The sequence below is a fragment of the Macrosteles quadrilineatus genome, unplaced genomic scaffold (genome assembly GCF_028750875.1).
Source record: "Macrosteles quadrilineatus isolate MER2022 unplaced genomic scaffold, UCM_ALF_1.0 Scaffold_1__1_contigs__length_201487025, whole genome shotgun sequence".
NCBI lineage: Eukaryota > Metazoa > Arthropoda > Insecta > Hemiptera > Cicadellidae > Macrosteles > Macrosteles quadrilineatus.
Window position 1 is genome coordinate 69,693,839 of NW_026542594.1, and position 27,057 is coordinate 69,720,895.

The 27,057-nt window shown below is 36.5% G+C and overlaps 2 protein-coding genes across 3 annotated transcripts in view; one reads left to right on the plus strand and one right to left on the minus strand.

Annotated features, from left to right (window-relative positions):
* Window positions 1-21,299, minus strand: part of LOC128983543 (core histone macro-H2A.1-like) — a 112,418-nt gene extending 91,119 nt beyond the window's left edge. For both annotated transcript variants that reach the window (XM_054402850.1, XM_054402851.1), the window contains exon 1: window positions 21,006-21,299. In XM_054402850.1, the coding sequence (XP_054258825.1) occupies window positions 21,006-21,177 (172 nt within the window). In that variant the 5' untranslated portion in view covers window positions 21,178-21,299. The remainder of the gene's footprint in view (window positions 1-21,005) is intronic.
* LOC128983544 (uncharacterized) lies at window positions 14,070-15,842 on the plus strand. Its single transcript, XM_054402852.1, has 3 exons — window positions 14,070-14,781; window positions 14,962-15,135; window positions 15,368-15,842. Exons 1-3 carry the CDS (start codon window positions 14,631-14,633, stop codon window positions 15,586-15,588), a joined length of 546 nt encoding a protein of 181 aa, XP_054258827.1. The 5' UTR covers window positions 14,070-14,630; the 3' UTR covers window positions 15,589-15,842.
* Window positions 21,300-27,057: the final 5,758 nt, after the last annotated feature.

Here is a 27,057-nt window from a genome sequence, read left to right on the forward strand (position 1 = left end):
CTGGACCCAAGCCGTCACTCTACAGGTTGACGGCCGTATAATGGGTGACCTGAGTCCTTTCTACGTCGGCAGCGACATCCCGTAGAATTGATGGAGGGGCGATCCCTATGATAGGATAGAGTTTGTGTACTGGGGTTGGTTTCAAACACCCAGTTACAATCCGAGCCATGTCATTGACTACAATGTCAACCTTTTTTGCATGTGCCGCATCACTCCATACTGGTGCTGCGTAGTCCGCAGCCGACACACTGAGCGCTAACGCTAAGGCTGAGGTTCTGAGGACATCATGGGCAGGGTTAGCACTTCAGCATCTGCTGGTGAGCTTCCTGATGATATTATTCCTCAAAATACCCCCGCCGCAGCAAAGCTGCAGACTAAGCGAATTTCCATTTGCCTGATTGGATTTACACTAAAATGTCTACTTAAAAATATAAAATTTATTTCCTATTTAAATAGAATTAGTTTAACAAGTAATTAGGTTTGCTGCATCAGGGAGGGCAAAACTGTTTTTTTTTTTTTGTTTTTTTTTGTAAAATGTTAATAGTTAGTAAGATATAAAAACATTTTCCAAATTTGATCAAAATATGTTCATAAACAATCAAACTACAACAGTTTACTTGTTCTCCATAAGAATAACATGGGAATTTTAAATTTACATTTTTTTGGAATTTTCTCCGTAACCATTAGGCGCATAATAACACTTCAATATACTAAATTATTTGTTTTTTTAAGCTCTACAAAATGGTCTGGAAAGAAATTGCTAAATTTTAAGTTTTTTGGGTCAAAAATGGGAAAAACCTCTTTTTTTACCTCATAAAACCCCCCATAAACCCCTGTTCCCATAGTCCGATCATGCTGGTTTGCGAACTGGTTCAAGTTTATCCTGCCTTACACCTTCAAACAAAATTTTATCAAAATCGGACAAAAATTACTCAAGTTATCGTGCGGATGGACACATATATATATATATATATATATATATAAATTTGAACGAATGGTGTTTTTGGCCTCTGGGGACATCAAAATGAAAAAGTAAATTGGGTCCGGGCCTAGGTCTTACCATGAGACCTACGGTAATAGCTACTTCCCTATAGGGAAATTCGCTAAAAGACCTCGCTGAGACTTTACACCTTGTCGCAATACTGGGTGCTTTCAATGTCAATGTGCGGTCCAGTGTGACACCAAGATATTTGGGTGTAGGACAATAATGCTAAAGACGATCTCCCCGCCACATCACATTCAACTTCTCTATTGTTTAGGTGAAAGGCACAATCTTGGGGCTTAGCTAGGTTTGGGTTGAGGTGATTTGTGTCATAGTACTGGGAAAGTTCATTTAGAGTCGTAGTCAGCTTCTGTTCCACCTCTTCAAAACTCCTACCTTGTGCCGCCACCGCCGTATCATCAGGATATATATATTGACATGTAGCGTTTGGCAACGGTTGGTAAATAAATAAATAAATAATTCTTTATTGTCACATAACATTTTAAATCTTAGCATAGCTAAAAAAACAGATGACATTATCAAGATTAAAAACTAACCTAAAATATACAATAATATGTCTTATGCACTAAAATACCCTTAAACAAGATGTAAAAATTTGCTGATCAATAAAAATAAAAAAGTGAATTTCTTTGAATAGCAAGAATAAGACATATAAGAAACTTTATACAAAATAACGTCATATTGTTTCATTGGTTTCGTTTAGGTATTCGTTAGGTATTCGTTTAGGTGTGGTCGTTAGTATATGTTATAAAGAGCTAGGGCTAAGACGTTACCCTGAGGCAATCTATTTCTTTGAGTCCTCAATCTACTTTTCTTGCCTTGAAGGGAAACGAAAACTTCTTGTCATGAAATAGTTATGAAATAGTTTTAACAGCCGCATACGATACCGTAAACCATCGAAGACTCTTGGGAAAAGTGTACAGCATTACCAAAGACTATCAGCTAACTTCGATAATAGGCACTTTTCTTCATAACAGGTGGTTTTTTGTTTCCCTTCAAGGCAAGAAAAGTAGATGGCGGCTGCAGAGTACGCTGCACCAGTATGGAATGCATCGTCACATTCAAAAAAGGTTATTACAGTCAATGACATGGCTCAGATAGTAACTGGGTGTTTGAAACTAACCCCATTACACAAACTCTAAGCTATCACAGGGATCGCCCCTCCATCAATCCGACGTGATGTCGCTGCCTATGCAGAAAGGACTAAGCAAGAGACCGACCTTCGTCACCCATTACACGGCCACCAACCTGTAGAGCGACGGCTTTGGTCCAGAAAGAGCTTACTATCACGGACACGAGTTCTGGATCGATCACTCTCAAGCAATTGGGTGGCAAGGGGGGAGGCCACGTTGACTAACCCTCCCATACCAGCCAAGGAGGAACTGGCACCTGGTGGAGGCCTACATTACCAAAATCGAATCAGGGTCGAAGTACCAAAATAAAATGCAAGACAAACATGCAGAAATGGGGTCTCCTACCAGACTAAGAAAAATATCTTGTGTGGGTGTGGTGCTGTTCAGGATCCCGGCCATCTGATGATCTGTCAACGCCGAGACCAGTTTTTTGCACATTACATGATCTTTTACAAGCGAATGACAAAGCCACACCGGTAGCTAATTTCTGGAAGAGCGAAGTCTGATTTCCGGACAGAGAAAGTAAGTAAATAGGCTAAGTACTTCCCTAATCCAACCTACCTTCAAAGGACTTAATGCAGTCACAAATCAGCATAAAGCCCAACTTGCTTTCCACACATGCCTTTTCTTTCACAATCTTTACGTTTTACAGCAAGTTTGGTTAGGTTATGTTATTTTAGAACAATTTCATTTTGTGATTAATATATTATCTTAGTTTTGAAAGAGGTATAAAAAGTACCCTAAGCTACATGGTAAAAAACTTAAGCGAAACTAAGCATGGCATGGATTAATGGAACTGGATGAGTGGATGAATATCCAAATCTATCATGGCCGCCTTTAGTAACATCACTGACTATGGACATAGACAAAAAGAATTAAATATAGACCGTCAGCTGTGCTGCGGTTACCTTAGCTTCTGGCGCACACCGCTTGGAGCGCCATGTATTTACGGCGTACGCGCTACGCAGTGTTGGGAAGTAGCGCGCTACAAGTAGCGACGCTACAGTATTTTTTTTAGCGTTAGCTGTAGCTACGCTACTTTTAAGATTTTGTAGCTTTAGCTGTAGCTAGCTACATTTTTAAAGTAGTTGTAGCGGAATTTTAGCTACTTTTCTCGCTACATTAACATTGTTTGAGATAGTGATTTTTAGGTACTTTCCTGTTAAAGGGAACATTCATTATTAACGATGATTTTTTCTCGATATATCCAAATTAACAAATTGAAACATATCAGCTGACAACTACGCAATACATATTGTTCAGTATCAACAAACAATAATGAAATGAAACTGTTCTAAAAAAATAACATAACTAACCAAACTTGCTATAACATTTAAAAATTCCGTGTTTAACTTGCCTTTTATATTATCAAAACCAAACAGAATTTTTAAATGGTCCAGCAAGTTGGTTGGTTATGTTAGGTTAGCTTAGAACAGTTTCATTTCTTAATCCATATAATAGACTATTTTCGCCTAAACAAGATCAGCAGTTAGTTGTTGTGAATTTGTAATGGATCGGAAAATAAAAATATCGATATATCGAGAAAAAAATCATCGATAATAATGAATGTTCCCTTTAACAGGAAAGTACCGATTTTTATCATAACCTCAACTTTACGTGAAACAACCTCTTTCAAATCAAACTGACATTTTCAAAAAAAAATTAGGCCTACTTTCTTGGCTTCATACAGCTGGTTGCAGCCGTTTAATTCCCTATTACAACGTTGTGTGGACATGGAGGCCATTAAATAAGTGTTATCCACATTTTTGGCTCTCATTTCCTTAATTTACTACTCTATGATTACTGTCCGATAAAATAAAATCGCTTGATGCAGACGATGTTTAATTTAAACGTTACCGGTGACAAGAGAAGCTATTGATTGCTTGCAAGTGATTGACAGGGAAATTAGTAATCAATTAAGTTTCTTTATTATATCGATAGTGTTTCAACTTGCTGGGTTTATGGAAACCAACACTAAACCTTAAAATAATGAGAAAGCTGGTCTATCAACCTTTGCTTCAGCTGTTGATTGTGGTTCATCATCACAATCTCTTCCTTGGTTAGATTACAAAGATTTTTCAAAGGTTTACTAAATTAACAAATAGGAAATTACCTGATGAGATTTAAGATATGCCTAGACAGACTACATGATAATTGTAACGAAAAAATCTCCATATAACATGAAACTTACATTGAAAAAATAGCATAGTTTGCTCCTGCTAACAGCTCTTGTATAGGACTATTCCTAGGCTATACTATAGTTAAAGACGAATACCAAGTTCCAAGCTCAATTGTCAGGCATATATCTGCTTAGTCCTTGCAAGAACAAGGTTAATATAACCAACTTGTTACATAGCCAAGTAGGCCTACATGTTATTCTTACTTATTACAAATTTCAACATGTTTAAATTAAAAGCCGATTTCAGAATAAGTTGCTGAATACTGTTTTCTGTACCAACTAGGTTGAAGCACAATTTGCCCTATGCATAATGACAATAAAGGACAATTTCTTGACATCGAAAATGTTAGTCATAAGACACAAGTAACTTATCACTATGGTTAAAAGTTATAGCATTGTCGTTTTTAACATTAAAAGTAAAGAAAGGCAATAAACTCCAATTTCAGTACCTGCTAGGCTCTGTAACACAATACCAAAGTGGTTTTAAATACTGTAATCGTTTTACAGTTTTATTGGTCTTAATTGTTGATATAAGACATCTATGAACCTATATTAAAGAAACAATATGAGCTTTTAAAATATAGTTTGGTTGTATGTCCTTTGAACTTAATGAAATTTACATAACTTATAGATGCTTCAAAATAATGCAATATTTAAAAATAAGCACTAAATATGATGGGACACCCAACTATTTGGTTCTGTTGTTGTAATGTTAGGTTTATAATGCCAACTAATTAAATACTGTACAACCTAGGAATAATTTGTTTTCCAAGTAATGTTAGATACGATACTGACATTTTTTGTTTAAATGTTTGTTCAATAAAAATGTAGTTGCAATTAATTAATTTTACATTCACCTTATGTGCGTGGAATAAAAAGTAACGTCTTTGGAAAAGTAGCTAAAATTGTAGCGGTAGCTACATTTCATTATAGCTGTAGTTGTAGCTAGCTACTTTTTCGGAACTGTAGCTGTAGCTGTAGCTAAGCTACTTTTTTGGAAATGTAGCAGTAGTTGTAGCTAGCTACATTTCAAAAGTAGCTTCCCCAACACTGGCGCTACGTAACCTCCAGCGGAGTGCGCCGGAACCTATGGTAACCATGGTAACCGCAGCACGGCTGACAGTCTATATTTAATTCTTTTCGTCTATGCTATGGATACTGAAGTAGGCTAGACATCCCATCTCTATATGGACCAGCTGTCACCAATTTGTCTCAAAAAAGAACGTAGTTGTGTGAGCCAGTCACAGAATGTGCTACTGTCTAAATTTCTATTTTATACCTTATTTTTGGGTTCTGGCAAGGTTGATGGGTCATAACAGTTGATATAGTTCACCATAAGTCATTCCCTAAGTTTGACTTGTTAAAAAAGTGTGTATTTGACAGAAATAAGTAATTTAGATCAGCACAATCTATAGTGGCTCACATCAACTACGACGATTTTGATAAAAAATCTGGCTACAAATTTAACATGGGATGGAATGTCTAGTTGTATTAATAGTCAAAGGTAACATTCAGTTTTGTTGTCTAGATGACAGTTTTGTTGTTTTCTGTTTCCCTAACTAGTAATAAATGTTAATAAATTAGCGTAGCCTATACTTTAAATAAACTATTACCGGTAGGCCTAACTATTAGTGTCCAGGCATATATTCACTTTAAATAACTTAGAATCAACAGAAAATTGATAACTAAAGTTGTTAGTGAGGAAACATTGCATCAAAATCCAGTAAATTTACAAAAGTGAACAAAATTTGAAACAGTCGTAGTTCCGTTATTATTTGTGAGCGCGGAGAAATTTTTGCACCATTATTTTCAGCCAAAAATCTAGTTTCTGGAGATAGCCTAGATATAAATAGGCCTGTATATATACAGGTTCCCATGGTCACGTTGATCGCAATAATTACCGACTTATGTCTTGGGAACTAACATTAGTACCATACAAGGTTCACGCAACATTGATGAATAGGCTTAGTATAGCATAGAATAGAATTAAGTAAAACTTTTGTTAAACTGATGTTAAACTTTTAGTCTGATTTGTTGACTGAATAAGGCCAATGATTTCTTAAACTTGAATAATCTGTCACCAATTTGGAATGTGTTAGGGATCCCAGACGTCCTCATTTCCCTGGACACGTCCTCTTTTTGGGTACATAAAAAACGTCCGGGGGGATTTTTGTCCAAACCTTTAAATGTCTGGGATTTAGATTTTAAAAATAAATAAATAAAATTATTCCTGAACACATAGTAGGCCTAATATTTGTAATTAACTCTAATCATCAATCACCCAGTTATTTCGGTCAGTTTAAAAAGGGATTAGTTGCAAAAAAGTTTACTTGTTCTAAAAAAATTAACACAACTCCAACCTGCAGTTGTATCATCCTCCGAAATTGACAGTTTTGTTCTTTAAACACAACTCTAAATTCAACCATTTTGCTTGTGTTGCTGAAGAAACTGCTTCAATTAAAAATACCCCCGCCGCAGCAAACCTGCAGACTAAGCAAATTTCAACTTGTCTGATTATATTTCTACTAAAATATTTCCATAAATAAGACATAGGTTATTTATTCCCTATTTAAATAACAGATTTAACAAGTGCTTAGGTTTGCTGCTACGGGGAAGGTAAAAAGTGTTTTTTGACCATACGTCAATAGTATAGGATGAAATAAATAAATTTAATGTTATCAATATCTATACATATAAAAGGCAAAGCCCTCACTGACTCACTCACTCACTCACTCATCACTAATTCTCCCACTTCCCATTTACCTAGGAGGCTGAAATTTGGTACACCGATTCTTTAGGCATTAAATCAGCCATTCTTTTATAAAGTACACCTTATGTAAAAAAATTAAAATATTTATTTTGTTCATTTTAATTACTTGTCCTTATACATAAACATCCATACAATTCATAATTACAAAGAAAACCATGAATTTGTCATGTTTTTCAGTTTTATTATTGATTGCAGTTGGTACTGAAGCAGCTGATTATTGAATATTGAAATCAGCTGTTTTCTAGTCAGCTGTGAAATAATGAGTTGATATTTTTGGCCACTTAACCTACAACACATCTGAAGTAAGAAGATCAAAGAAGCATTCAGCAAAATTTCCAGACTTTTAGGTAACTATTACAATACTTTATTCAAGATCTTGTTTATTCAGTTGCTGTGTCACGTCCGTTACAAAAATACTACGAAAGTTTAAATATCACTTAACCTATAACTAATTAGTAATTTTAAACCCCAAGAAAGTAAGGTTAGGTTGTTTCCATATTCAAATATATGTTTTTTAGACATATTAAGTTAAATACCAATTTATTAAGTGTAACGGACGTGACAAGTCTTTATATGTAACGGATGCGACATAATTTAACAGGTGTTTATTTTGTGTCTTTATAGTAGGCCTATCTAACCAAAATATTTTTTTTTTGTTTCAGATCATGGCTCCTGCTAACAGAATGGCAAAATGTAGGGAAAAAATGAAGAAGAACCCTGAAATATGGAATAATTATTTAGAAAAAGATCGTGAAAGGAAGAGGAAGCAAAGAGAACAGGAAAGAAGGAAATTTAAAGCTAATAAACTGATGTTGGAGCAAAAGAGACGCAAGGACAGAGAAAGACAACAACTTTACAGAAAGAAAAAGGCACAACTAAAGAAAAATAATGATGAAAACGCCAAAGCACTACTTGGTGAAACTTACCTTGGAACCTATAAAAGTCCACGTACACTTGGCAAAGCCCTAAAAAAAGCCAAAGGCACCCTACCCTCAAGTCCGGCTAAGAAAAAAGCAGTTCTTAAAAGATTAATAGAAGAGAACTTTGGCTTGTCTGTTTGTAAGGGACTTTTTAAGAAGCAAAAAAAAGGCCCACGACAGTTAACCGAAAACTGTATTAAGAAAGTAATTGACTTTTACAACAACAATGAAATCAGTCGCCAGGCTCCAGGCAAAAGAGATGTGAAATCAATAAAAGATCCAGAAACGTCTAAAAGAACAACATATCAAGTACGACACATGGTTATGAGTATTAGGGAAGCCCATGAAGAGTTTAAGGTCAAGAACCCAGATGAACAGATTTCGCTGTCAAAGTTTTATGACTTACGACCAAAGCACATCTTGCCTGTTAGTCAGATGCCCCACTCTGTGTGCGTTTGTATAAAACATGCAAATTTCATGTTCCTGGTTGAGTCTGTTTCAAAATCTATCCCTGGTTTTCCAGACAACCACAAGGACCTTCTTAGCCTAGTTTCCTGTGACATTTCAAGTGAAAAATGTATGATGAATGAGTGTGATGATTGCACTTATGACTTAAAAACTCTCCTTCCTGAAAACACAAACTTAAAAAATAAGTACAAATGGAAGGAATGGAAAAATGTAAACAATAGGCCAAATCTGGTGGAAAATTTCACAAGTTTAGGAAGAATATTGGCTGAACTTAACTCTCAATTATGTGCTTTCAAGATTCATTTCTACGTGAAGAAAGTTCAGTCTTCATATTTTGATAAGTGCAAAGATTCTTTGGGGGTTTCAATAGACAAAGCTATAATGCAAATAGATTTTTCAGAGAATTATGCACTAATCCACCAAGATGAGATACAGAGTGCTCATTGGAGCCACTCACAAGTTGCGATTTTCACTTGCTGTATATGGCATTGTAAGGAAGTATATAGTTTTGCCATTGTCAGTGACGACTTGAGCCATTCAAAAAATTCGGTATGGTTGTATATTAAAACTCTACTTAATGAAGTGAAGAATATTTCTTCTGAAATCGACCATGTACATATTTTTTCAGACAATTGTGCAGGCCAATTTAAAAGCCGCTATTCTGTATCAAATGTGTGTTTCTCAGAAAAAGATTTCAATATCACGGTGGACTGGAATTTCTTTGCCTCTGGACATGGAAAGGGTGCTGTTGATGGGGTAGGGGGCTCAATTAAAAGAACTGTTTGGAATGTGGTTAAAGGAAGAAGAGCTGTGGTTAGCTCAGCTGAAGAATTTTACCAAGTAGCAAAGGAAAACTGTACAAACATTAACGTGCTGTACGTTTCTGAAAAAGAAGTAAGTTCTCATTCCAAAAATCTTGAAGCTAGATGGGATAACATTGAAAAAATTGTCGGGATCCAATCGTTTCATCACTTCCGGGCCTATGATGAATGTCATATTCTAGTTGCCAAAACATCTGAGTCACTTATGACTAAGGTTTGCATCGTCCTAGAACCAGAAGAAGAAGACCTTACAGAGCCTGCGCCTTCAAAGCGTTTGCGGTACTCTGATGTGTACACGGACTCTGAAGAAGAAAATATGTGTGATAGACGCTACCCAGATGAAGATGAGTATTTGAATCTACTGACATCTACTGATATTTCTCCATGTGATATTGTCCCAGGAACACACGTACTGGTAAAAGTCTTCAGTGAAAAGGGAAAAGAGTTTAGGTATGTAGCGGTCTGTCAGAGTTGTGTTAAAGAAAATAAGGATGTTGAGGTTTCATTCTTAAAGTCATACAACAAAAGTCATAAAGTGTTTAAAATTAATGAAGGTGATGAAAGACTGGTCTCCGTTTCAGACATCCTCGAACTACTAAAAGATCCTGTGCTCAAACCAGTAGGTGATCGAGTCCTGTATGAATTTGAAGATGAAATAAACATCTTAGAATAACTGGAAGTAGAGCATATAACATAGCACAAAAGAGAACAGTTCAATTCCTGTGTTATAATTTAAAACCCCCCTAACAAAAGTGTGTTTTTCTTAGATGCGGAAATGTTTATGGAAGTTTACCATCTGCCATATTATGATTGTGTTCCAGCAATAGGCTAGTATTTAATTATTTCTTATTAATTTATCCTATATAACAAGTAATCTGTTTATGTACTAACATAATATTATTATAATTACAGTGCATAAATAAAGTGTATTTCCTCAAACTACGATATTTCTCCTACCTATCACCATACTTGTCACGTCCGTTACAAAACCATGTCACGTCCGTTACAGCAAATTAAAATTATTTTCTCTTAACTGAAATCAAATAATAAAAGCTAGTTGTTATGGCTATATAGATATTATAATAAGTAATTAAATTTGATTTTTCCAATATCCTAAATGTAAATACTTAACAGAATTTTTAACAAGACGTGCCACATCTCAGAAGGCAGGTGACTTAATTGTCACGTCCGTTACAGCCAGTTAAAGTTGCATAATATTTACATTACTTAATCGTAATACATACAATATTCTATGAAATTAAAAACCCTAAATTACTATTGACTTAGCATAGAAATTATTCACTGTAATTAATTTTTCCTACTTTTACTCCACTTTAAAATCATCTACTTGTCACGTCCGTTACAAAAGAATGGCTGAAATAGGAAAACTAAGCTGTTTTTATTCTGATCGGACTCTCTGGCTCCGCCCCAGTGGCTCTGGAGTTTCCCATGTTAACCTTATGAGTTCTCATATTTAAATGGAATTAATAAATCTTAACAGCTGTTTCAATTAAACATGTTGGTTCTGTTCTATGATGTTCAATAGCATTAAAGTTACAAGGATTACCAACAGGGTGCAGCAATATTATTTATTTTACATTTATGACAACAGCTAATTTGCAACCAAAAGGTGAGTGAGCGTAGCGAACGAACTTCAACCAGGACGTGATTGAGCCATGCGAACGAGCTCACTTATGAAGTTAAATGGGGCATAGCCCGCGGGTACAGCTAGTATATCCATAAACAAGTAAAATACAACAATTTTCATTTTCTCCATAAGAATAACATGGGAATTTTAAATTGCACTATTTTTGAATTTTTTCCGTGACAGTTAGGCATACAACAGCGCTTCAATATACTAAATTAGCCTATTTATTTTTTAAGCTCTACAAAACGGTTTAGAAAGATATTGCAATTTTTTTGTTTTTAGGGTCAAAAATGGGAAAAACCTATTTTTACCCCATAAAACCCCCCATAAATCCCTGTTCCCATGGTCCGACTATACTGGATCGCGAACTCGTTTGAATAAATGCAGGTTTACACGTTTTTACCAAATTTCATCAAAATCGGATCATTTTTGCTCGAGTTATCGCGCTAACGGACAAATATATATATCAATATATGAGTCGTTCTCAAATTAAGTGGAAATTGGAGTCCCCAGTGATTTTTTACAATTAAAAAAAATTTTATATCTTATTAATTTGTTATAAGTATTATAAATTATGTTGTTAACAAATAATTATTTTTAAAGTTAGATTTGATTAAAATTTGTGATTTAAAAAAATAGTTTCACCCAATAATGTCACCTCCATGGCTGTCCCTCTCCAAGTTTTTAAACTATTAGACATCTTTAACACATAGACTATTGTATATAATTGCATTTATTTTACAAACTAACAGTAAGATAGCATTCATAAAACTCATAATAAAACAAAATATTTACAAGAAAAAAAATAAGCGAGAAATAAAATATTAAGTTTGGTCCCCACTGTTTCTGTCACCTCCATGGCAAGTTGGAAAAAGTTTGTTATAAATCCACCAGAGTGCAGCACTAGCTTCTTGTTAGATGAGAAAGGAGGCTAGACAGCCATTTTGACTGTTGGGTTGTCTATGATGCTCTGTAAGTACCTTATTATTATCTTATTTATCATTTAGTAGACCTTAAGCTTAAAGTTCTTTTTAGACATGTCAACTCCATGCCATCTGTAAACATCACAATTTTAAGTATGTGAAGAATATTTTGCACTGTTTTGTTTGTTTTTGGTGTACAAATGCCCTTACCAAACCCATCAAGCATGCCAAACTTTTAGGTTAGCTTCCATAGTGTAAAGTTATGTCTTTTGTCACCTCCATGCCTGTCACCTCCATGTTTTATGTATAACATGGAGGTGACATGGAATACATGGAGGTGACAAAATTAGCTTTATCTTCTCTTTAATATTAAAAAGGTGATAATTAGGTAGTTTTCAAAGTATTTTGCAACTTAGTAAACAATTTTTTAGTAGGCTTTCCTAAATTTAGTCAACTTAAAAAAAATATTTTTGGTATTTTTTGTTGAATAGGCCTAAGCTTTAGCAGTGCTTAAGAATAACCATTGTCTAGCCTAACCGCTACCTTTAATGTTGGTTATGAAGAATAAAAGATCTGTTCACGGCACAGAGGATAAGGGATAGTTGATAATAACTATCTTCTTATCTTTAATTTTATTTTGCAGTTTATTAAAATGGTAAGAAAGAAGACGAACCTTGAAGATGCAAGAGCTAAAAGAAAAGCACGCGAACAAAATAGAAGAGATAGGATTAAGAATGATCCAGTACTTTATGAAGAGTTTAAAAGAAAAGAGCGGGAAAGGTATAACAAGAGAAAACAATTGGGTCAAATTAAAACTATTGTGGACCTCACCGATAGAGAAAAAAGAGCCCAGCGTAAAAGATGGGTAGAAAAAACAAGAAAATCTAGACAAAAAAGAAAAGCTGCAGAGGAACTTGGTAATTTAATAATTTCTCCTCCAATGAGTGACGTAGAGCTGCAGGAGGATGAACCAGCTCCTAGAGAGGCTTGTATGGGTAGAGCTGGAAGCAGCAGAGAAATGTCTGGGAAAAAAGTAGCAAAACGGAACAAATCGAAAGCCTATAGAGAAATAAAACGGCTTAAGAAGGAATTGGATAAATCTAAGACCGAAACGCACAAAATGAGGAGAAGTAAAGAAAAGTATAAGAAAAGATTTATGCGACTTAAGAAACTCAGCAAAAACACAAATAGTCCTCAGCAAAAAGTAAAAAATATTTTGCGTGGTGAGCACGTGTCTCCTCGTGTAAAGAAGGCACTTGAATTTGGTGTTGCTTTAACAACTCAAATCGAGGAAAATTACAAAAAAATGAACATTCAAGAAAAGCTAAAAAAGCATTTGCTTTAGTATTGGCTGGTAAAGTTGTAAAAAAATATCGATCAATGCACAAGCTACCACTCCAGTCTTATAAAAAACATCTAAAAAAAATAAACTATGACAGCAAACTAATTGACACGATAACTCAAACCATCACTTATAAGACAAAGAACAAAATCAAAGTGAAAGGTGATGTAATAAAGTTTTTTCATCAAGATGATGTTAGTCGCCTTGAACCAGGAATAAAAGATTGCATCACAAAGAATAAAGTGAAAAAGCAAAAGCGCACTCTAATGGGTGATCTTATCAACCTTCATAAGAAGTTTGAGGTGGAATTCGGATACAATATACCATATTCGACATTTTGCTCGTTTAGACCATTTTGGGTATTGAAACCTTCTGTAAGAAAAAGGGACACATGTGCATGCCAAAAGCATGAAAATATGAACCTGGTATTTGAGAAACTAAAAAGACTTAAAGTTATTAAAGGATTTAGTGATTTAGATAGCTTACTTAAGTCTCTATGCTGCCTTGATGATACTCTTACCAAAGAAGAGTGTTGGGAAAGAACTTGTTCAAAATGTTGCGACAACAACTTTCAAATCCAAGACTTTGAAAATGATAAAACTTTTGTTGACCAGTGGAGTAAGAAAGAAGTAAAGTTTACAGTGAAAGGGATAGAAAAATCAACAAAAAAAGTTGTCAAAGAAAAAATAGAAATAGATATTAGAGACCTTGTAAACAAATTTTATGATATGCTCCCAGGTTTTATGAAGCATATATGCAATATTGTACATCAGTATAGATCAATATTGAAACTCAAACAAACCCTGAAACCAGATGAAATACTAATTCATGTAGACTTCAGTCAGAACTATGAATGCAAGTATAGTAAGGAAATTCAAAGTATGCACTTTGGCGGTTCTCGTGACCAGGTCACCATGCATACTGGCGTTATGTATTTTAGAACGGCTGAAGCTAATAATGAACTGAAAGTACTCTCATTCTGTTCCCTTTCAGAATCGTTACGCCATGATGCCTCTGCCATATGCGCCCAATTAAACAAAGTTCTGTTCTTAGCTCATAGAAAGATTGCAAGTATCAATGCCATTCACTTCCTTAGTGATAGTCCTACAACGCAGTATAGGAACAAAACCCTTTTTTCATTAATTCAAAAGCATTTTTCTCAATTTTGTAGTTCTATCACATGGAACTATTCAGAGTGCGGCCATGGCAAAGGGGCCCCAGATGGCATTGGAGGCACCTTGAAAAGAACTGCCAACAAACTTGTGGCTGAAGGAACTGACATACCGACATTCCAAGTGCTTCTTGACTGCTTAAAGGAAAAATTTAAAGATTCCATCAAATTGTTCCATGTACTGTAACTACGGCAGAGATAAATGAAGTTGATGATTTGGTAGAAAAAGATGTGCCACCATTTATTGGAACTATGAAAGTCCATCAGGTGTTTTGGACTAATAGGGACAAGGACAATCTACAAATGCGTCGCTTAAGCTGCTTTGAATGCAATAGCAAAGACAACTGCAAGCACTACCATCTGCGTACCTACAAACCAAAATGTCTAGAACAACAAAAAACTTGTATCCTTTATTTCAAAAATCTGTTTACTGTTTGGGCTAGTGTTAGCCTAATCCCTTACCTCTGTGCCAATAGTAGGATCACTTCGTTTGTCAACACATTTACTAGAGCGGTTTTATCCTTGTTTAGTAGGCTACACATCTTAGAAATTAATTAAAATTTACCTTAACTAAGTGCAACAGGTAAGAATTCAAGAGCAATGAAAATCAATCCAGGAGTACATCAAGAAGATCAAACAGCGCATAGGCTTACCAGAGTGCGCTATTCTGACATTTATTCCTCAGACAGTGATGAGAATGACGAGTTGGATGTGGGTTCATGGGTCGGTGTTGTGTATGACACCCAGTGGTACCCAGGTAAGTTTTTGACAACTTTTGTAAAATGTTATAAATGACCTAAGTACAGAAGTTTTAGGTTAAATTTGTTTTTATTTTACAATTTGTTCAGTTTCTCTAGCTTTGTTTTTTTTTTTTTTTTGGGTGATTGCTACTAAAATATATATAAAAAGGGACCGAAAGACGAGGGTAGGCCTACATACTATTGTTCGTTGACTATGCTCATAGCCTAACAAGTTGTGTTTATTTTTAGGAATCGTAGAGAACAAAGGAGAAAAAATCACAGTCTCATTTATGGCCAGATCAGGGCAAAAGTTCTTCTGGCCCTCACCACCTGACATTCAAATGCTGAATCCAGCCCACATAATGTGCAGGATCAACAAACCTCCACACCCAGTTTCAAATCGACACTACGGATTTGAAAACATAAAAAAATATGATGAAATATTTAATAAGATGCTGAAAACCACATGAATATATTTACTTATAAAGTCATCTGTCTAGCTATGTCAATAATAAACCTAGTTCCTGGAATTCTACTGTTGAATTTATTTTATCAACCCTTCTCGGCCAAACTTTATCGATATCAGAATTACTTGCATATTATGCTTCGGTGACATTTTAAAGAAGAAAGTAATATTAATACCTAATTAATTTTTGAAAGTCAGCCAGTTTAGGCTTACAAGTGTTCTCTTTCAGATATGAAAATACACAATAACATATTTTTTAAACCAGATGAAACTTGAGTAATTAATCATAACATCTGAGTAGCCACAATTTATTTAAGTAATTTATATTTTCATAATTTGATTAAAATTTTTGTCTATTTAAGTTAAAGAACAATATACATTTAAGCTAATGGATTAGCATTCAATTGATTTAGTATTTTCCTATCAACAAATATTATAAATGAAAATATTCATTAGGTATTAGACAAACTTAAAAGTTCACAGAATTGTCACCTCCATGTCGAGAGGTGTCACCTCCATGTTTGACGCAAAAGTAAATTTACACATATTTGGCCATATTAATTTTCTTGACCTATCTTTATGTTTTTTACAGATTAACTATGTTATAAACATCATGTTTAAATAAAAATATTGTTTAAATTAAGTAAAAGATTTTATTAAATTATAGATGTTGGAATTTCCGCTTAATTTGAGAATGACTCATATATATATATTTACATATATATATTTACAAATATATGTATATATATATTTATATATATATAAATGTATATATATATAAATGTATGTATATATGTAAATATATATATATATGAATTTGAATGGATGGTGTTTTTGGCCTCTAGGGATGCCTCATAACAAAACAAAAAATCGGTCCCGCGTCCAGGTCTTACCATGAGTACTACGGTAATAGCTTATTCCCAATATGGGAAATTGGCTAAAATTGAATTTATTCTCATAAAATAGCCTACAATAGTAATAGAAGCTATGCCACTGCCACTTCAATAATGACATGTTCGTCCTCATTTCACCCCTCAACTTCTGTTAATGAACGTGCCATAGTGTATAATTTCATGTATCAGCAACTAATAATCTATATATTAATACACTTAAGCAGTTTTCTTTTCACAGTCATAACTCATTAACGGCTTGAGAGATTTTAGCATTTGAGGTGTCAAATTAAAGGTATTTTTAAGTAGATGTGCAAATACGTCTCAGAATATTAAATACCCCCGCTGCAGCAAACCTGCAGACTAAGCGAATTTCCATTTGCCTGATTGGATTTACACTAAAATGCCTCCTGAAAAATTTCACATTTATTCCCTATTTAAATAACTTAGAATTAGTTTAACGAGTAGGCTACTTAGGTTTGCTGCAACAGGGAGGGTAAAAAGGTGTTTTTTGTTGTAAAATGTTCATAGTTTAGTAAGAAATAAATGTATTTTACATATTCTATCAAAATATGTTCATAAACAAGCAAACTACAACATTTGACTTATTCTCCATAAGAATAACATGGGAATTTTAAATTTAGTTTTTTGGAATTTTCTCCGTAACCATTAGGCGCACAATAATGCTTCAATATACTAAATTATTTGTTTTTTAAGCTCTACAAAATGGTTTGGAAAGAAATTGTGAAATTTTGTGATTTTAGGGTCAAAAATGGGAAAAACCTATTTTTACCCCATAAAACCCCCCATAAACCCCCGTTCCCATAGTCCGATCATGCTGGTTAGGGAACTCGTTCAAATAAATGTAGGTTTACACGTTTATACCAAATTTTATCAAAATCGGATCATTTTTGCTCAAGTTATCGTGCTAACGGACACACATAAGTTATATATATATATATATAAATTTGAACGGATGGTGTTTTTGGTCTCTAGGGACCTCAAAACGAAAAAGTAAATCGGTCCCGGGTCCAGGTCTTACCATGAGTATACTACGGTACCTAATAACTTAGGCCTATTCCCTATATGGGAAATTTGCTAAAAAGGGCATTTGGGAATGGTGATTGGTGTGAACCTGGCAATAACTCCAGCCATAAGTAGTGCGCGCGCCCGAAAAAATCTATTGCTGGCCGTATTACGGCAAAATACGTCCGCGATGCATATTACCGATTATGCCAACAGATAGAGGACACTTTAACGGACACGACAGTATCAACATTATGTACCTGGGGAGTAGTATAAGGGGGGTAAAATCGGCAAAAAGTAGTGCGCGCGCTACAAAAAATCTATTGCTGGCCGTATTGCGGCAAAATACGTCCGCGATGCATATTACCGATTATGCCAACAGATAGAGGACACTTTAACGGACACGACAGTATCAACAGTGTCGTGTCCGTTAAAGTGTCCTCTATCTGTTGGCATAATCGGTAATATGCATCGCGGACGTATTTTGCCGCAATACGGCCAGCAATAGATTTTTTGTAGCGCGCACACTACTTTTTGCCGATTTTACCCCCCTTATACTACTCCCCAGGTACATAATGTTGATACTGTCGTGTCCGTTAAAGTGTCCTCTATCTGTTGGCATCATCGTTAATATGCATCGCGGACGTATTTTGCCGCAATACGGCCAGCAATAGATTTTTTGTAGCGCGCGCACTACTTTTTGCCGATTTTACCCCCCTTATACTACTCCCCAGGTACATAATGTTGATACTGTCGTGTCCGTTAAAGTGTCCTCTATCTGTTGGCATCATCGGTAATATGCATAGCGGACGTATTTTGCCGCAATACGGCCAGCAATAGATTTTTTGTAGCGCGCGCAATACTTTTTGCCGATTTTACCCTCCTTATCCTACTCCCCAGGTACATAATGTTGATACTGTCGTGTCCGTTAAAGTGTCCTCTATCTGTTGGCATAATCGGTAATATGCATCGCGGACGTATTTTGCCGCAAAGCGGCCAGCAATAGATTTTTTGTAGCGCGCGCACTACTTTTTGCCGATTTTACCCCCCTTATACTACTCCCCAGGTACATAATGTTGATACTGTCGTGTCCGTTAAAGTGTCCTCTATCTGTTGGCATCATCGGTAATACGCATCGCGGACGTATTTTTCCGCAAAGCGGCCAGCAATACATTTTTTGTAGCGCGCGCACTACTTTTTGCCGATTTTACCCCCCTTATCCTACTCCCCAGGTACATAATGTTGATACTGTCGTGTCCGTTAAAGTGTCCTCTATCTGTTGGCATCATCGGTAATACGCATCGCGGACGTATTTTGCCGCAATACGGCCAGCAATACATGTTTTGTAGCGCGCGCACTACTTTTTGCCGATTTTACCCCCCTTATCCTACTCCCCAGGTACATAATGTTGATACTGTCGTGTCCGTTAAAGTGTCCTCTATCTGTTGGCATCATCGGTAATATGCATCGCGGACGTATTTTGCCGCAATACGGCCAGCAATAGATTTTTTGTAGCGCGCGCACTACTTTTTGCCGATTTTACCCCCCTTATACTACTCCCCAGGTACATAATGTTGATACTGATCGTGTCCGTTAAAGTGTCCTCTATCTGTTGGCATCATCGGTAATACGCATCGCGGACGTATTTTGCCGCAAAGCGGCCAGCAATAGATTTTTTGTAGCGCGCGCTCTACTTTTTGCCGATTTTACCCCCCTTATACTACTCCCCAGGTACATAATGTTGATACTGTCGTGTCCGTTAAAGTGTCCTCTATCTGTTGGCATAATCGGTAATATGCATCGCGGACGTATTTTGCCGTAATACGGCCAGCAATAGATTTTTGGTGGTGCGCGCACTACTTATTGCTCATTTTACCCCCCTTAACCTACTCCCCAGGTACATGATGTTGATACTGTCGTGTCCGTTAAAGTGTCCTCTATCTGTTGGCATCATCGGTAATATGCATCGCGGACGTATATTGCCGTAATACGGCCAGCAATAGATTTTTTGTAGCGCGCGCACTACTTTTTGCCGATTTTACCCCCCTTATACTACTCCCCAGGTACATAATGTTGATACTGTCGTGTCCGTTAAAGTGTCCTCTATATGTTGGCATCATCGGTAATATGCATAGCGGACGTATTTTGCCGCAATACGGCCAGCAATAGATTTTTTGTAGCGCGCGCAATACTTTTTGCCGATTTTACCCTCCTTATCCTACTCCCCAGGTACATAATGTTGATACTGTCGTGTCCGTTAAAGTGTCCTCTATCTGTTGGCATAATCGGTAATATGCATCGCGGACGTATTTTGCCGCAATACGGCCAGCAATAGATTTTTTGTAGCGCGCGCACTACTTTTTGCCGATTTTACCCCCCTTATACTACTCCCCAGGTACATTATGTTGATACTGTCGTGTCCGTTAAAGTGTCCTCTATCTGTTGGCATCATCGGTAATACGCATCGCGGACGTATTTTGCCGCAATACGGCCAGCAATACATTTTTTGTAGCGCGCGCACTACTTTTTGCCGATTTTACCCCCCTTATACTACTCCCCAGGTACATAATGTTGATACTGTCGTGTCCGTTAAAGTGTCCTCTATCTGTTGGCATCATCGGTAATATGCATCGCGGACGTATTTTGCCGCAAAACGGCCAGCAATAGATTTTTTGTGGCGCGCGCACTACTTATTGCCAAGTTATTGCCAGGTTCACACAAGTGGAATGGTGGCGCTATCTGTTGACATTAGATTGTTTCCAACTAAACATACCGTATGGACGTATTTCGAAATAGTTTCTAAGGTTAACCACAGACTGCAGGGCTTGTTACTTCCAAAGCAAAGCCGGAATTTATATTTTTATTTAATCATCTGTAAAATAAGTCTGGTTCATAAATTATTAGTTTCCTAGCAAGGCTTTACAACAAATTGTTTGTAATATTTGAATGTATTTACCATACATTGTATTTTACTGAATTATCGTGTTGTTTTGGTTACAGTTCGGTGTAATCGTTATATAACTTATGTTTGAAAGTGATTGTTTACAGTGCAGTTACCCGTTACTTTGCCATATCATGTAATTTACAATGTATATCAACATTCCATTGTAAGTTTAGTGTTTTTTTTCTTTTGTTTGGTTAACTTTCGTATCTACTTATTTAATACGCAAGCAGGTTTTTTGTGACAATTACTCCTCCAAAACTACTGAACCGATGGGCATGTTTTTTTGTATCATTGGAAAGAGCGTTTTATGCAAACAGTTAGATTAGGGCTACTATAAATGTAAAGATCCCCTAAATAACCACGTATGCCACCAAATGGTTTTCCCAAAGTAGGCCTTGGTTTAACTAAAATTTATTGACATTTCAAAGTAGGCCTAGGATAGGTTTGATGTAAAATAGGCCTAGGCCTACTCTTTAAAGGACCTATTACATCCTTCTGTGTTACCTTAATAGCCTAAGTTAAACTACCTATATGCCTAGTAACACAATACACATTTCAAACCTGTCAGATATTCGATTACAGCAGCCATATACACCGGAGAACCGATCCCAATACGAAGCCGGTGAGTTCCCATCTTGAGAAATCTCTTCATTCTGCCTACAGGAAAAGTTACATTGGCTCTTTGAGACTTGGACATTGGCTTTTGACGCTTCTTGACACCTCGTGATGACATTTCAGGAGAATTTTAAAACTATTCGGGCAATCTACAATACTTAACTTAAGGGTAAAGGGTTTAACAGTTAATTTTACAAACATCAATAAACAACTCTATCTAAAAACTAAACAAACACAACAACCTAGGACTAAGCAAGCAGACAAACTACTAACTACACTGAGCTATAATTCTAACTGGAGGTAGCACTGAATGTCAAAGATGCGTGTCGCCAGCCGCCATGTTTGCGTGAGGTTGTGAGTTATAAAGAAGCCATGTTATTGGATGAAAAAACTCACTGCTATACAGACCTAGTTATAGAAGCCATGTCATTGGTTAAAAAAACTCACTGCTATACCAACCTAACAAAATCAGCGACTCGCTCTTGACAGACTTCAATTTTAGCTCGGTGACTAACTACTAGACAGCCAGACCCAGACACCAACAAACAGGAACACCGAACAGATTACAGAACACCAACACCACCACGGGCCGAGTTCCCGCAAGGCTCAAGGGACGCTCCGTGGCCCGTGCGACGTGCGTGGCGTTGGTTATAGTGATGGCACTGGTTTGGCACCTCTTACTTACTTGTATACTTGTGATGATAGTAGGCCCAGCCGTGGTCGTCAAAGGTGTTTAATTTTCAGGTAGGGCCTATCTTCTCTTAATCCTCCAAAAATTCTTCCAATTTGTAGTAGGCCTTTTCTATTAAGTGATTTTTGAGTTTTTTCTTGAATAAATTTTTGTCTTGGCAGCTTCTTATGTCTTCTGGCAATTTATTAAATATTTTACTTGCTGAGTGATGTGGTCCAGCTATTACCAATGATGTTCGGTGACAATTCAGGTGTATATGGTTTTGTTGCCTGGTGTTATAATTATGTATTTCGTGGTTGCGTTTGAAGACTTCCGGAAATTTCCATATCATCATAGCTGATTCCAATATATAAACGGAGGTAAGGGTGGGAACTTTAAGATTAATAAAAAGTGGTTGCAATGTTCTAAAAAAATGGGTTTTACATATTATTCTAATAATTCTCTTTTGTAGTAGAAAGACTCTGTTTGCTTCACTGCTGTTCCCCCAAAGTACGATGCCATAGCTCAATACGCTATGAAAGCAGCCATAATAAACTTTCATCAGGATATGATGATCCACTATATTTTGTAGTCTGCGCATAAGACAGCAGCATACTACCACAAGTCTTGAGGTTATATGATCAATATGTATATTCCATCTAAGGTTATTGCTAAGGTGATGCTTATAGCATCACATAGACAAGGTATGTGTTAGACTATCTAGAGTTACTTACCTACTAAGAAGACTTCGTCCTACTTTAAGTCAACCCTCTCTGCTGATGGTCTATCACGCCCTCTTCCACAGCCATGTGTCGTACGGCCTTGTCCTATGATGGGGCCATTCTACATCAGCCCATGACATCCTACTGCTCCAGAAGAAAGCCATGAGGATAGTGTCATCTGCTGGCTACAAGCAGCACTGCCGCCCTATATTCATCCGGCATAGGGTGCTCACTGTATTCAGCCAGTATATCCTCGAAATCCTTGTACTACTCAAAGACAAGGTGGGACTCTTTGGCAGGAGAGAGGAGGTCCACACTCACAATACCCGCAGAGCCCCAGATCTTGACATGCCTCGGTGCCGACTTGCACAGACAATGAGGAGTTACCCGCGTTCGGCAATTAGGGTCTTCAACACCTTTGCCTAAGCGAGTGCGTGACATGGACCTGCCAGACTTTAAGAGGGCGATTCGTGATAGACTGCTAAATATAGGCCATTGTACGCCTTGCATGAGTTGGAAAGTGAACCCCTTTTTTAACGTGACACGTCCGCCACAAAAGTAGAAGTTAAAAGTATATGTAGATTTTTTTAGTGTTTTTATGTAAATAGTAACATGACGCAATCTATCCGACATGTCAGTCAAAGATGTAGAAGACAAGTATTTCAAGTAAGTATTTGCTTATTTTGATTCCAAGATAGTTTACGTATCATTTATTTTTAAGTTTTGATTTTTTAACTTTAAGAGAGGGCTGCGCGGTCAGGTGCCTTTGTGTTGAAAAAATTTAAAACTGATGTTTTGTTTTCATTTAGTACTAATTTGTTGTCGTTGCACCATTCTCCCATCTGATGAACGCCTATCTGGGACTTGCGTATTGTTTCCTCAGAGCTTTTATTATTAACTAGATGGCAAACATCATCCGCAAAAAGCCAAAGAGCTCCCTCTTGTATTGTCTCTTGTAAATCATTTACATATAGCAAATACAGCACAGGTCCCATATTTGAGCCCTGGGAGACTCCAGTGTTGATGTTATTCTGAATTTTTGATCTGTATTGCCTTATGACATTATCAGCACCGAAGTTATTTACGGCTACTAACTGAGATCTGTTCCCAAGAAATGACATAGGTAATCCAATTTAAAGGGGCATTTACTATACCCAATTTTTGTAGTTTTAATCTTAGGATCGAGTGATTTAGGCAATCAAAAGCCTTGGTCATGTCATAAAATAGTCCAAGTACTTCTTCAGAGCAATCTACTTTTTCATGTACATGGGTAATCAGCGAGAACACAGCATCAATTGTCGACTTATTTTTATGGAATCCATATTGATTAGAATTTAAAATGTCATTTTTTCTAAGTATGGTATTGATCAATTTAAATATGTCACTTCACAATTTTTTTAAAAAACTGACTGTAAGGCCACTGGCCTATAATTGCTTACCTCCTCTTTACTACTCTTCTTGTGAATAGGAACGATTTTTGAAGTTTTGATTATGTCTGGAAATTTTCCTTCGTCAAAAGACTTATTAATGATCACAGATAATGGTTGTGCGATTACATCAACGCAAGCCAACCGTACCTTGCACGGAACCCCATCCACACCTGAACTAGATTTACGACATACTTTTTGTACAATTTCAACTATTTCTTTTTCATTTGTATGTTTTAGTTTGTGCCGATTTCAAATCAAAAGATTTAAAATCCGCGCCAGGCAATGGACAAGTCATCCAACCATGATGTAACGCGGAGGGATACGTATTGGAAGACCGTTGGGAACCGTGCCGTGTGGAAAGCGTCTCGTCGTCTCTCGTGGTTCAGTGCTCGCAAAATCAACATCTAAAGTCGCGTTTTGTCGCTGGTGTAGGACGATTTTATTAATATCTTCATTCGTAGCTCGGAAATTCGCGTTCGGGCGAAAATTGTACGTTCATCAAATGATCGCAATTGTCAAAATTTCGCCGAATAGCAATTAGGGGTGTGTTTTATTAGTATTAAGTCGAGACGAGACATGTATTCTGACTGGTAAAAATTGAATGCACATGTGAAAAATTTGGCAGATTGGCATGACTAATAATACTAAAACACAAATAACATAAAACATTTACTTACGTACACATGTCGACACATTCACATTCAAACTCTGGCTAAAGATTCACACGGACGGAACATTTAAAAACTGACTCGTGGTGATTTGTGATTTTTGTCTGACCGAGCGGAATATCACGACACGGTTTTCTGGTGTAGGACTTATTAATTCTTGTTTTTTCGAGCTGGCGTTTCATGATTCAATTGAAAATACCGTCACGACGATCCACGATTTCGATCGAACACCCTTAATGCAGGTGCCTTACTGACCTGTGGTGGCACTCACACCCCCCGAAGTCCAGGGGTGGGGAATACACTTGCCGTTTTGGCGCGAACATCAGGTTAGCTACCACAATAGTGTTTTCTTGAACTGAGTTATTGGATTTAATTGTTAGGTGATCATGAGTTACAACTTCCTTTGTTAGGCTATGTACTATTTTCCAGGATTCTTTACTCACATTTGATGAATTAGGTAACTATTTTGTTATTAAAAAACTTTTTCTTGCTATTTGCTACAATTTGAGTGTGCAGTTTCTTAGCTTTACTATATTCCAGTTTACAGTGTTAATATCCTGTGATATCATACTTTGCCAATAAATATTTACAAGATTCTCTCGGGAATCAACCACTTCATCATCTATCTGGTACCTCCTTTATTTTATAAAATAAATTTTAAGTATTTTGGATGGGCTACGCTACCGTTATCATCTATATAGTTTCAATTGTACCCAAACATGGATATCGATCACATTTCATGGTTTTTAATAAAGCAATAAATGTTTTCCTTTCAGATTAAAATGCTGTTTTAAGAGTACAAAATATAAAAATGTATAGCCTATTATTTGTTTGTTTTCCGGTCAGAATTCTCCAGTTGGCAGATTTTCTTGGACATTATGCCTTAGACTACAACTACCTAACTTAATTTAATAAAGAAGGTGAAATAAAGTTAACAACAAAATAATTAAACATAAGTTAGGCCCTAATAGGTAAGTTGACTTGTTCCACCAACTTCAACTCAGAACTCAATCATACAAACGATACGAATCGAAATTCCAGGAACTAGTTGCAGTGCAGTTAAGATGATACTAGCCTGAGTGAGACTTTCTGAAATAGCTACAGGCTTCAGCTGCTGCTACATCGACATTTTCCTGTCATGAAAGGCTCGCGTTCTATTGGCCGTGTTCGGCAGTGCTCGCGGTAGTCGCATATTCGCGTTCGCACCTGATCCATCCATTGTCGGTTTCATCGCGAATGATCAAAGGAAATTCGCGTTCACTCGAGTTCGGTGCTCGCTTCAGTGTGACCCATTGTGACCACATCGGAGTGACTCCAGTCTGGTCCTTGCCGGTGCCTACATTTTACTGCTATCAACAAGTTGTTTAGGTCAAAGGTGGTTTTTTTTTTGTTGTACAGTACTTCTATTATTAATTATTCCTATTTCGTTTAACTAGTGTGGAATGATGACAAAATGTTGGAGCTGATTGAAGAATACAAAGCAATGCCAGTGTTATGGGATCCTAGTAGGGCTGATTATAAACTGTTAAACAAATTTACAGTTTTTTTTTATTAATTTTGTATTAAACAGTTAGTCTGTTTTAGAACTGCACGGTGACGATAACAGGGATGATAACTAGTGTTGGCAGAGCACAAGCGAATGACGTTTCAATCAAGACGATTCGTGTGTGTTCACTCTGGTGTGACTACTCCCATTCTCAGGTGTTCGCGAATCGCGAATGCTAGCGAACCACAGCGAACACCAGTGAACGTTCGGTTCGCTCCTGTTCGCTCTGGTGTAACCGTACCTTTTAGGTGACCAACTTTTGGGGTACCTCGGAATGTGATTGTGACGTCACTTAACTATCGTATAGCCGCGCGGGACTATCGATTGCTACAGCTAAACTCTGGTGACTCTTCGATTCGACTCTTGACACTTGAGTCTTGATTCCTTGAGTAAACAAACTACCCCATCCCACCCGAATGATGAACTTACTTAGACTTTGACTTGACATTATTTTCATTTACTTATTAGAGTGAGGCAGATGTTAGGAATTTATTGATTCAAAATAACTAAAGAATGTTTTTGGGTTACTGTGTCCTTTCTGGCGTTTTACTGTTTAGTTCCTACAAAACACCATTAACTTATCAAAGTGACGTTTACCAAACTAATATTAAATTATGTTAACTCTTATTTTCTAAGGAAATAACTTAAAGAATCTTGAGATTCATTTAAATTGTATAGGCTAGGCCTATTTGTATTGCAGTTTATAGCTATGGATTCTGACTGTGATAGGAGGCTGAATTTGTTTTATAATTGTAACTAAATTAGCTAAATTTAATTAAAATGGGAGTTGGAAATTTTTTTCACCATAGGCCTAGGCCTAGGATATGACACAGGTAGTTGCCAAAAGGTTGGATAAGCACTTAATTCAGTTACCGTAGTGTTTTTGGTTTTAATATGATTCTCCACTGTATTTACAAACTTTATATTTGTTAACTTGTATCAGTATAGCTTCTTCAACTTCA